This window comes from Thunnus albacares, chromosome 8 (genome assembly GCF_914725855.1).
Source record: "Thunnus albacares chromosome 8, fThuAlb1.1, whole genome shotgun sequence".
NCBI classification, from domain to species: Eukaryota; Metazoa; Chordata; class Actinopteri; order Scombriformes; family Scombridae; genus Thunnus; species Thunnus albacares.
Genome location: NC_058113.1, coordinates 21,413,086 through 21,424,721, shown reverse-complemented (window position 1 = coordinate 21,424,721; position 11,636 = coordinate 21,413,086). Strand labels below are relative to the sequence as shown.

General features: G+C 40.9%; 1 protein-coding gene across 1 annotated transcript; it reads left to right on the top strand.

The window, feature by feature from the left end:
• Positions 1 to 277: 277 nt before the first annotated feature.
• On the top strand, positions 278 to 10,636 carry p3h3 (prolyl 3-hydroxylase 3). The gene is made up of 16 exons (XM_044360096.1): positions 278 to 864; positions 1,751 to 1,935; positions 2,046 to 2,204; positions 4,560 to 4,752; positions 4,833 to 4,964; positions 6,514 to 6,656; positions 6,785 to 6,874; positions 6,956 to 7,008; positions 7,100 to 7,179; positions 7,262 to 7,389; positions 7,487 to 7,582; positions 7,691 to 7,841; positions 7,994 to 8,111; positions 8,220 to 8,295; positions 8,390 to 8,530; positions 9,948 to 10,636. Exons 1-16 carry the CDS (start codon positions 576 to 578, stop codon positions 10,101 to 10,103), a joined length of 2,190 nt encoding a protein of 729 aa, XP_044216031.1. The 5' UTR covers positions 278 to 575; the 3' UTR covers positions 10,104 to 10,636.
• The last annotated feature ends 1,000 nt before the right edge of the window (positions 10,637 to 11,636 follow it).

The following is an 11,636-nucleotide window of genomic DNA, read 5'->3' as shown; positions in this document are numbered from 1 at the left end:
GTCCTTTAACTATTTACCAAACAATGAATAGTAGTTCAACCGCCCTTATTTGTATATTTACGGTAACGTCCGTTGAGCTCAACGAACGTCTTCCTCTAGCGGTCCCCCCACCCACATTCCGCGAAGAACCGCCTTACTCTGCCTCTGATTGGCTAATACTCGCTGCTTTCGTTGATTAGATTGGTTAGGTTTAGGAATGGGGCGTGTGTTATGGCTCAGAGCCAATCAGAGGCAGAGTAGGGGCGGGTCTTGCCAGAATACGGGTGGAGAAAAAAAAATAACACCTCGCGGCCGCGTAGAAGTATTGCAACCATGGTAACGTGTAGTGAAACACGACGTCCAGCGCAAATACCCTAAACAAAATCATGCTAAATCTAGCTGTTAGCTCAATTTAAACAAACTTAATAACCAGTCTAAATGATTACGACGAGCTGTAGTGAGCTGTTGCCCCTTTTTCAAGATTGGGAGGAAACTTTTTTGGACCGCAAACTCCTTCGTTCCCTAAATATTTCCCAAACTAGTCCCTCCTCTTCTGCAAACTGCGTCTCCTCCAGAGAGTGCTTGTCTCTCTGACCATGGCGCTGCTCTTCGGCTATTTCACTGTATACGTGGCGTTTCATATCTTTATCTTAGCAGTATTTAATTTAACCTCAGCAAACCAGGGTAGCGGTAGCGTCTTGTCACTGCTGCAGCCGTATGATCGTTTGTATTATAGAGGGGTACGATCATACTTTAACGAGGATTGGGGAAAGGCTGCGGAGCTGCTGGAGAAGTCCATCGTAACCAAGGAATCACTGTTCAGGATCCGCAGGCAGTGTCATGATAAATGTGTGGCAGCAGGACGAGATGCATTCAACAAACTGGGTAAATAATGAGGTTTAAATAGTGTATGTGTGTGTGTGTGTGTGTGTGTGTGTGTGCGCGCGCGCGCGAGCGAGCGTGTGTGTGTCTTTGTGGTGTATAGTGTTGAAGTGGACTTAGTGAGTGGTGTACCGGATTTATTATAATAAATGTTCAGCTGTTATTTATTAGCAATTTGTTCATCTATATGAATAAATCAAGTTAAATTTGTTTTTAAATAATACAATATACTGTATAGAAAATGCACACATAGTTGGTAACATGTTAAGTAAGTGTGTAGGTTCATACATTACTTTGCCATAGCTTATGCAATGTATACATTACTTAAATTTTATGTATTTATATACTCAAAAAACACTTGAAAATTTTACTTTTTGCTTGTAGCTATCCAAATGTTTGGGCCTAGCAGTAATCCAGATGTTAATTCGGGATTATCAAGTTGAAACTAGATTACTAACCTATGCCTGTAACTACCCTTGGGCCCCAGATCTCCAGGGGCCCCAGAGCTGTAGGTTCACTGCCTGTCAATTGAGTTTTGGTAATTTAATTGCAAAGTTGTTAGAGAATTTGCACCACAAGAAAAGCTATATCAGCTAAGGTGGTTCCTGCGTTATTAGCTAACCTTGTGGCTCTGTCTAGTTGAGGAGCCTAATGTCAAAATCTAGTTTTAAGATTTTTAATAAGAAGAATTAAGAATTACTAAATTGTAAAGCAATAGGATAACACAGGTGTGTACTAGAGTGATACATTTATATAGTTTTTGCATTTATTATTACCATTTACAACAACTGAACAGTGAAATGTTTTGCATAAATGACCTACTGGATGAACTGTTTGTATGATGGTATATGTGCCTCCCTATAATGAAGCATCTTTTCTGTTTTGTCAGACACTCAAGAGGGGAGTCTGTGGGACCTCTGGGCCTTGGATTGGGTGCAGCAGAAGGCTGAGTGTTTGAGGTTCTGTATTGGACGCTCTGTCACCCCTGCAGGACAGCTTCCTGTCTCTACAGACATAGAGTATGAGTTCAGCACTCGCAACCCCTACAACTTTCTGCAGGTCACATACTACAAGGTAAGCTGTTCTTAAGGTAGTCATGAAGGTTTATGGCATACTACTGATGATAATTTATCATCAGTATTATCATATTTAAAATAACATGTTCTCCTCTTTCTCCACATCAGTTGGAGAAGTTGCAGAAGGCGGCATCAGCGGCTCAGACCTACTTTGTGGCCAACCCCAGTCACCTGGAGATGAGGAACAACATCGAGAAGTACAGAAGGATGAAAGGAGTGGCAGAGGAAGACTTCCAGGACAGAGAGCTTGAGAATGAGAAACACTGGGTGAGGAGGGGCGGAGTGGGGGTGATGGGTTTGAAAATAAGAAGGTAGTTTTGTATCAGCATGTAATTTTGGCCACGATAGGTAACTGCAATGCTTAAACTTCCAAGCCCAGAAATCATATAATGATAATAGGACAGCAACCAACAATTATTTTCATTATCGATTAATCCACCAATTATTTACTCAATTAATTGATTATTCATGTGGCCTGTAAAATGTCAGCAAATTGTGAAAAATGTCCATCACAAGTTCCCAGAGCTTTTCTAAATGTCTTGTTTTGTCCAACCATGGTCCAAAAACCAAAGATAATTGATTTATTATCATAGAAGAATTATGAAAAACCAGAAAATATTCACATTTGTGAAGCTAAAACCAGTGAATTTTTGCCATTTTTGCTTAGAAGTAGCTTAAAACGATTATTTGATTATCAAAATCATTGCCGTCATTTTAATCTTCTAACGATAATTGTTGCAGCTCTATAATGGACTGTCAATAAACTGCACTGGTTTGCCATTCAAATACCAAATAATTCTTAAGGGAGAACAGAGACACAGTATCTTATGGTCCTGCTTTTCATGGACAGAGTATTTTACAGTTTAATATTTGATATTTAAAATTCAGTTGATCACTTTCTGTGGATTTAGAATTTTATAAACTCATCCAGGTTTTATGGGATAAACAGGTCTGATTTATTAGGTCAACATCTTTAGGAGAGTTGGGACAATTCTCTGTTGCCTGTTTGCTGTTCATTGACTTTAGCTCAGCGTTTAATACCATCATTCCCCAGACTTTGACTAATAAGCTGAGCTCTCTTGGACTGAGCACCTCAATGTGCAAATGGATTTTAGACTTTCTGAGTAACTGGACACAGACAGCCAGAATCCACACCTGAAACACTAGAGCCCCCCAAGGCTGTGTGCTAATCCCACTACTTTACACACTGCTGACCCACGACTGCGTGGTGTCGTGGGGCTCATCACCAACAACAACAAATCCACCTACAGGGATGAGGTGAGACAGTTTGAGATCTGGTGCAGAGGCAACAACCTCTCTCTGAATGTCGACAAGATGTAGGAGGTGATTGTCGACTTCAGGAGGGCTGGAGCAACTCACTTCCTTCTACAGGTCGATGGTCAGACTATGGAGATAGTAAACAGTTTTAAGTTCTTAAGTTCTCCCTGCACATCACAGACAATCTCTCTTGGAATCAGAAAACCTCCTCCTCAGCAAAGAAGGCTCACCGATGCCTGTACTTCCTAAGAAGGCTAAAGAGAGCTGGTCTGTCCACATTCATCCTCTCCAGGGTCTACAGATGTACCACAGAGTCCATACTGACTTTCTGCATTACTGTTTGGCATGAGAACTGTTCAGCTGCAGACAGGAAGGCCCTGCAGCGGGTTGTGTAGATGGCCCAGCACATCACTGGGACCAGTTTCCCTACCATCAATGACATTTACACAGAAAGGTGTAACAGAAAAGCCTGCAGCATCATGAAGGACTCCTCTCACCCCTTTCAAGGTCTATTCGAGCCACTGGCTGAGCATCAAGTCCAGAACCACCAAGTTCAAAAACAGCTTTTTTCCACAGCCTGTTTATCTCCTGAACTGTCCCACCTGACTGCGGGTTGGACAGTTCAGGAGCACATAAGTACCGCAGCTCTCAAGCACTCAGACTCTTTGATGTTTCTACACATAAATCTTAAGTGTAGTTTCTAAGTTTGTTGCTCCTGTTGTTCTAAGCTGGTTTGTATTGCTTGGTTTTAATTTACTTTAATTTTGTTTTTATGCTCTATTGTCCTATGCTTGTTTTTATTGCTTTGTTTTAATTTATTGTTTTTATGTATTGCACTATGGCCCTGGAGGCACTATATTTCATTCCTGCTTTTTGCATAACCTGTAAAGACAGGAATGACAATAAACTTGAACCTGAACTTGAACTTGAGGCCCAATAAATAAAAAGTTTTATGTAAGCACACACTCTGAAGTTAACTAAATGGATACAAAGAGAAATATTTTGGAGATATAACAGAGAAGCCAGCTATGGCCTGAGGGACTGAATTCCTGTCTCTCTCACTTTCCACTTTCTGTGATTCAACCGTGTAATCCAAACCTGGTTTTACTCATTGAAGACCTCTACCTGAGCTGATTTTGTCTATTTAGACACTCTTGTTACAACATGGTTAGGCTTGTCTGAAATAGGCTTAAATGGCCCATGTAATTGCATGCACTCATGGATTAAAATCTAAAGTCTATGTTTCTACTTTTATTTTCTCTTAACACAAGCCAGTCTAGCAGCATCTGCATTTTGAATCTATTATTGATCTATTATTCTGTCTTTACTTGTCACCAAACGCAGGTCCTGTATGATTCTGCACTGCAGTATGAGGCCTCCTCTGACTGGCCACAAGCAGCAGAGAAATGGAAAGCATGTGTGAATGAAACACTGCGGCAGACAGAGGAGTGCAGGGTGCAGTGTGTGGTGGCCTCCCAACGGCTGCCAGAGGACAGGGGAGTGGACAGTGTTGACGGCGTGTTCGAGAGAGCTGCGGGTAAGAAAAAAACAAAGCTTTACTCTTTTGCTTTGAACTAGACAGAAAGAGAAAGAAACTATTTTTTCTTTTCCATCTAGCTCTTTCTCTCTCGCTGCTCTCGTGCCAGCAGTCCTGTGTTACTCAGGTAGCCACACGTCCCGGAAGGATTTCAGCCCAAGAGGATTTCCTGCCCACACAGCTGGAGCATCTGCACATTGTGCAGTTTAAAGGTTGGTGTTTGGAGGTCAAACTGAAGATAATTTCATTTTTAATGAAACATTGCATGCATCATTGCCTTAGTGGCCCTAACCCTAATATGCCAATCTTCCTCCAAATTGTCTTTGCTTCATGATCGCACCACATTCACTCTTGAATCCTTAAGTGCCACTTCTCCTTATACACAAAAAGAAATGAATAGGCCAAGTGCACACTGTGTTTCACATGCAGTAAGAACCTTGAAGTGCTCTTGAAGATGAAGACACTTGTCACAGAAAAGAAAACATTTTTCAGCCACTCCTAAGAAGAACAAGGAGAGTAACATTAAAAGCTTTTATTGTAGATTCTTTTTTTTTCTTTTTCTTTTCAGATAATCTAGATGAGCTGGATGAATTTTACAGCCTTCTTAATGTTAGAAATAGCAATGTTAAATTATCACTGGAATGTTCCAAAGAACTAGTTTGTTTCTTAGATTTGACAATTTATTATAAAGGAAACGATAACAATGTACACCTCACTTTATATTATATTTTATTACGTTGTGATTCTTTTCATCATTCTGTTTCATCTTGTTTAAGAAATAATACACCATACAGTCAGTTCCAAATGGTCAGAAGGCTCTATGATTTGGAGATAGACTTTGATAGACAGTCTCAACATACAACACATGTTAGATTTTACAAGTAAGATGTGGTCTTTGGGACTCCAAACAAGCTGCTCAGTCAGCTGCTCCAGAAAACTGAAAAACATCCCAACAAAAGGTCTTAAACAGATGTTGTGATGCGTTATTATAAAATTAAATTGGGATATTCTCCGGAGTTACCTTGTGTTTAGGGAAGTCTTTTCTGAACCTCCCAAAATGTCCTACAGGCGTACACCTGCTATTAGAGACAAGCTGATTCATAGTAATGCACCGCCTAAAAAGTGAAAAGGAATGGTTAAAAAGACCCATGGGCACATAACACTGCCTGAACATTCTGCAGAGGAAGGATTTCTCATATTTAAAGACAGGTAAAATATACAAAAACAAACAATTCATCAACTGTAACACTGCATAGGCAGTGTATCTCCTCACTTGTCCCTGTAAATTACACATCAAAGGCACCAAGAGACCTCTGAAAGACTGTGTTACGACACTTTACTGAACATTATGTCTGCAGCAACAGTTTCTTTAGAGCAGAATGAATAGAATATGTTGAACAGTCTATCAGAGGGGGTGACTGTCTAAAAAAACTGCTGATTGGATTTTTAAATTTGATTCATAAGTGTATCCAGGTTTGAATGAGGAAATAGATTATAAATCCTTCTTCTAAACAACGTTCTTAATCGTACTTATTGATGGAACTGCACCATCCTCAGTGATACGATTATTTCTTGTTTATTTAATTTATGATAGCTGTATTCTCTGTATCTTTATGTATATAATATTTCTGGTGTATTGTCCATTTAGAGCACACGGTGTAAACAATCAGTTTTATAATTAACACTCTGAATGAGACCCTGTGAGGTCGATATCGGTTGACGTTTTATGCTGCCTCATTTTGCATTCCTGCTTCCCCACAGCTGGAGATATTAGAGGAGCAGTGCAGACGCTTCGCTCTCTCCTCCTGTTTTATCCCTCTGACAAGGACTCCATAGACAACCTGCAGCTCTACTACGAGACACTAGGAGGAGACACAGAGTCACAAAGCACACCGCCTGCTCAGGTACCATTCACCACTGTGTTTGTAATAATGACCTTTAATTTATTCACTCGCAGACTTTCAACTTTTCAATGCTTTTTTTCCTACTTTTGTTCATCCTGACTACATGTTTCTGTATTTTTATCCTACAGGAGATTGCCAAATATGTTAATCGGTCTTTACAGGAGAAGAAGCTACTCTATTTTGGTATGGAGAGCTTAGATTTCAGTTTCATCGACCCAGTAAGTACTGATGCCAAATATATATACTACTGTGATGCACAAGTGGAACAACTGTAAAACTAATAATTGTTTTCTGTGTAGGATCTTTGGACTCCGGAAGATGTTGTACCTGAATCACTCAGGGAGGTCTGGAGGTAAGACCGACCAGAGGAAAAGTCATTCAGTAACGTTAGCTTTAGTAAAAGTTAATGATATGTCAACTCAGGGTCTTTTGTGTTCCTCCAGAGCTGAGAAAGAGAAAATGAATGAGAAAATGAAAGAGGGCGAGCAGCAGGAGGAAGTGGATGACAGTGGGTTTTTTGCAGGTAAGACAATACTTCCACCTACTTGTTTCAGTTTGTAGCAGCTTAGATTTTACCCACCCTTTCCTATTCATCTTTTCTCCAGGTGGTCCGATCCGTCAGGTGGGTGTGACCATCACCATGGACGACGAGGTTCTGAATGGGACCAATCGCGTTGTACTCGACGGAGTCATGACCGAGAAGGAGTGTGACAGAATACTGCAGTTAGCAACAGTAAGTTGAGATTGTTAAATAGTGAGGCTTTCCCAGATACACCACCAAACACTCACCTTCCATTTATTTACCGCCTGACACCTCTTGTTTCTGATAGGCTGCAGCATCTGCTGGAGATGGTTACCGGGGACGACGGTCTCCGCACACACCTCATGAGACGTTTGAGGGGCTGACCGTCCTCAGGGCTTTAAAGGTGGGTGAACAGGGGATAATGCAGGCAGATATATCACACATTTTTAAGTTGTATTTTCATGAAGATAAAGTTGAAATTTGTTGATCCTCTCTGTTTTTTCTTTTGCAGTTGTCTCATGATGGCCTGGTGAACCAATCAGACGCCAGGCTGTTACATGAGCTGGGCGAGAGAGTGAGGATCCTGCTTCATTCCTACTTCAGGAGCCCCTCAGGACTCTTTGTCTCTTTTACACACCTGGTCTGCCGCAGTGCAATCGCAGGTAACACTAACAGTAAGCTTAGGGGAGAACACTGTTAGACTTTATTCCCATGTGGATTTACAAGGTTTCACAGAGTTCTGACTTTGATATTGTGAACTTAAATGTGTTCTTTTGGTAAGTGAAGTTGTCTGTTTGATTTTCTGTGCCCTCAGGGGACCAGGAAGGCCGGCTGGACCTGTCTCACCCTGTCCATGTTGACAACTGTCTCCTTGAGCCGGAGACCAAGCAGTGTTGGAAGGAACCACCAGCCTTTATACACAGAGACCTCAGGTACACAAAATGATTTTATCTTTATATCTTCATTATCATTATCGTGTTTTATGGCAATTTTATTTGTTTCAAACAAATACTAAATTGAAATTGCATTTCTGTCCATAGTGCCATTCTCTACCTGAATGACAATTTTGATGGTGGAGAGTTGTTCTTCACTAACAGGGATGCCAAAACAGTAACAGTAAGTGATTTTTTAAAACTTTGACTTCACTTCATCTCATGATTTTTTTAAGTGTATTTGCTTGACCTGGTGAATTTTTGACCTTTCCCTACAGGCCCGAGTAAAACCCAGCTGTGGTCGACTAGCAGGCTTCTCCTCAGGTCCAATTAACCCTCATGGTGTTACTGCAGTGACAAAAGGTCGGAGGTGCGCTCTGGCCCTGTGGTTCACCAAGGAGAAGCTGTACAGGGACATGGTGAGCGTTATGATGGCACGCCTCTCTGACTTCCTCCTCAGATCTGACCTTTTGCCTGCAGCCATGTGGTTGTTGGTGTTGTGATGTCAGTGCTGGGTAACAAGATCAGCCGGAGACAGAGTACAATGCAAATCTGGTGGTTGTCTTCATGTTTTGTGATTCACAATGCCCGGTCTGTGATCAAACCATGGCAGTGTCCTTTGGGTTGATCACATATCTGCTTGGAAAAAAAATGAGTCATTCAGTAGCCATAAGGATGTTCAAGTATCATAATTTGTTGTAAATGTATGCCATCAATCAGTTTGTAGCACAAATTGCAGTGTCCTCATTTGGAAAATAACATAAATACCAGAAAGTCCTCTGAAGAGTGGCTGTTCATTAGTTTAAGGTGCAGTGTGTAGAATTTAGTGGCATATAGCAGAACAGACTTGGCAGAAATGGATTATAATAATCATAAGTATTTTCTAATTAATGTATAATCCCATGAAAATAAGAATCGTTGTGTTTTCGTGACTTTAGAATGAGCCCTTTATATCTATATTGGGAGCAGGTCCTCTTCCACGGAGGCCGCCATGTTACACCACCAAGTTTCTATAGTAGCCTAAAACAGACAAACCAAGCACTGGCTCTAGAGAGGGTCTGTCATGAGTTTCGCGGCCACCATAGTTTCTCCCACACGTTTGGAAGGGGAGAGGTATTCATTTGGTTGCAATCTGCAACCTCACCGTCCTTTAAGAAAAGATAATAATCTTTAATACTTACATTACAGTGGCTTACCCAATTCAGTGTTGGCTAACTTTTAGCAGCAGGTTTGTCTGTCTAACCTATCTTCACAGTGAGATTACACAACCTTTAAAGGAAGAAACAACACATCCTGCTTCTTAAAAATGAAATGTTGAATTCACAGGATTACTTCAGTATGTTTTGGTTTTGCTGCTACAGCCTTACTTGGTCTGGTATCACCACTAGCTTATGTTTGCTAATATTAGAAAAGCATAGGTACGATGCTTACAACATTTTATTAATAATAACTTTATTGATACAGCACCTTTAAAAACAGAGTTTACAAAGAGCTTTGACAGACAAAGCAAAAACAGGATGCTCAGAAGGCATCATAACAAACAAAAGGAAGACAAAATTAAGGTTAAGTTAGGATGAAGTTAAAACAAGAAGACAAAAGAAGAAAAAACATGTAAATATAGATTAATATCCCACAATTGTCCCTTCATGCCCCTGTTCAGCAGAAGCTTTATAGTCTCACTGTTATAGAGGGGAGATTACTGGTTTCATAATTCAAGGATATAAATTTACAAGAATACATATAATCAGTTTCTCCCAAACTTTTAATGTCATAGTGGCCACTTTAAGTCAGTATTTTCCCATCTATTAATTCTGTACTTCTGTCTTTCTCCTCCAGGAGCGAGAGGAGGCGGAAGCCATGTGGGCTGCAGATGGACAGAGTGTGGTGAAAGAGGACGAGGAGAAGGCAGACAACACCGCCAACGCTCGGAGCCAAGCAACGGAGAGGAGCAAAGGGAGAGGCAGGGTGACGGGCGGCAAAGATGAGCTGTGAGAGCCAGACCAAACCTAACAGACTCAACCACATATTCATCTGCATCTACAGGACCAAACTACCTGCTCATTACACCACCCATCAACTCCTCTGTGTTTTTACATCTTTCCAGTTATTCAGACTCATTATCTTGCTGCCTTAACTTTTTGTAAAACGTCTTGCATGTGTATATACTGTATTTATACTGTATATGATGAACATAAGTGAAGGAAACATTGTCCTTTCCATTCTCCAGGTCAATCTGTGTGTGTCGTGTGCCTTATTGACAGTTCAAAAAGAGCGATTTCATTCCCTTTAAATATGAAGAGAATAAAAGAAGAAATAAATGTGACTCCCTAACAATGTTGCATGAATACTGTATTTCAAATGCACACGAGTGAGGAACAGAAAGAGCATTAGAGCGAGAGAGAGAGAGAGAGGACAAAAGGGAGCAGAAAAGTGAAAGCGGGGCTGTGTAATCTATTGAACGATTACCTCACACTCTCTGTGGCTGCCTGCTGATTAAAAATAAGAAATAAAAGCCTATATACCTCTCTCAGTCTGTTCCTGTCTGTTAAGAGTAGGAGCATGTGATAAGATATGCGATTAGTTACATTAGGGTAGTGCGTCAGAAACTACAGTTAGAAGGCAGTAAGTGGGAGAGGAGGGAACAGTGAGAGAGGTGCGCAGGGGGAAAAAAAGGATAGAAATAGAGAGATTACTGTTAATCCCTCATAAATGAGTGCATTTGTTTATGAAGCTTAAAAAATCTCCCATTTAGAATATGGAATAGTAATCCAGCGAGAGAGATCATTTAATCATTCACGTCCAGCGGAGTGACACTCTTGACCACCCGCTTCCATCTTATCCTTCCCATTACAACCAGTGCCTCCCTTTCAGCCCCCTCCTCTGCTTCGTCTCGTGCATTAGGTACCGAGTCAAGTACTGTTTATGGCCCATATTAACACTCTCACTCCCCCCCCTGTGTTATAATCCCCCGCCGCCACAGAATTGGGTCGGCAAGCCTGTCTAATGGAGCCTTGGTTTTAACCTTTTCTTTCCCTCACACGCTGAAACCGTGCAGCACCCTAAAAGTGTGCATTAATCTACTCTTAAGTAGGTGTTATGTCTGTATAATGCATCTTAGATATCCTCACACTAAGCACCATGACCGTCTACTGTTATAATTACACAGAAAAGCATGCAGTCTACCAGCCATGTGATGTCATCTTTCCATATTTTATATGATTAGCAGAAATTATGTAAGGCCTAACAGCATAGTTACAAAACTGAAATCAGAGCATCCTGTTGTCACTATAACTGAGGGTTGTGTTATGTGAGTAGTTGACAGGATCACTCATCTCTAATGTTGCACTTCCTTGCACCGTCTGTCCTACTATTTGTGGCCCAAACCATTTATTAGATATCTACACAGTTTATGGCCCTTTCTGAAGGGTGTTTAACATCATTTTTAAGTGTAATGACAAACTGAGAGTAAATGGAAAGGGATGAGGATCAAGATTCAGGTCTTTATTGTTCATCCGTGTACAAAAC

Coding starts and splice junctions, on each gene's coding strand:
- p3h3 (XM_044360096.1), top strand. CDS start 576: ATGGCGCTGCTCTTCGGCTATTTCACTGTATACGTGGCGTTTCATATC. Junction 865..1,750: donor AGATGCATTCAACAAACTGG/GTAAATAATGAG, acceptor CTGTTTTGTCAG/ACACTCAAGAGGGGAGTCTG. Junction 8,296..8,389: donor GGGATGCCAAAACAGTAACA/GTAAGTGATTTT, acceptor CTTTCCCTACAG/GCCCGAGTAAAACCCAGCTG.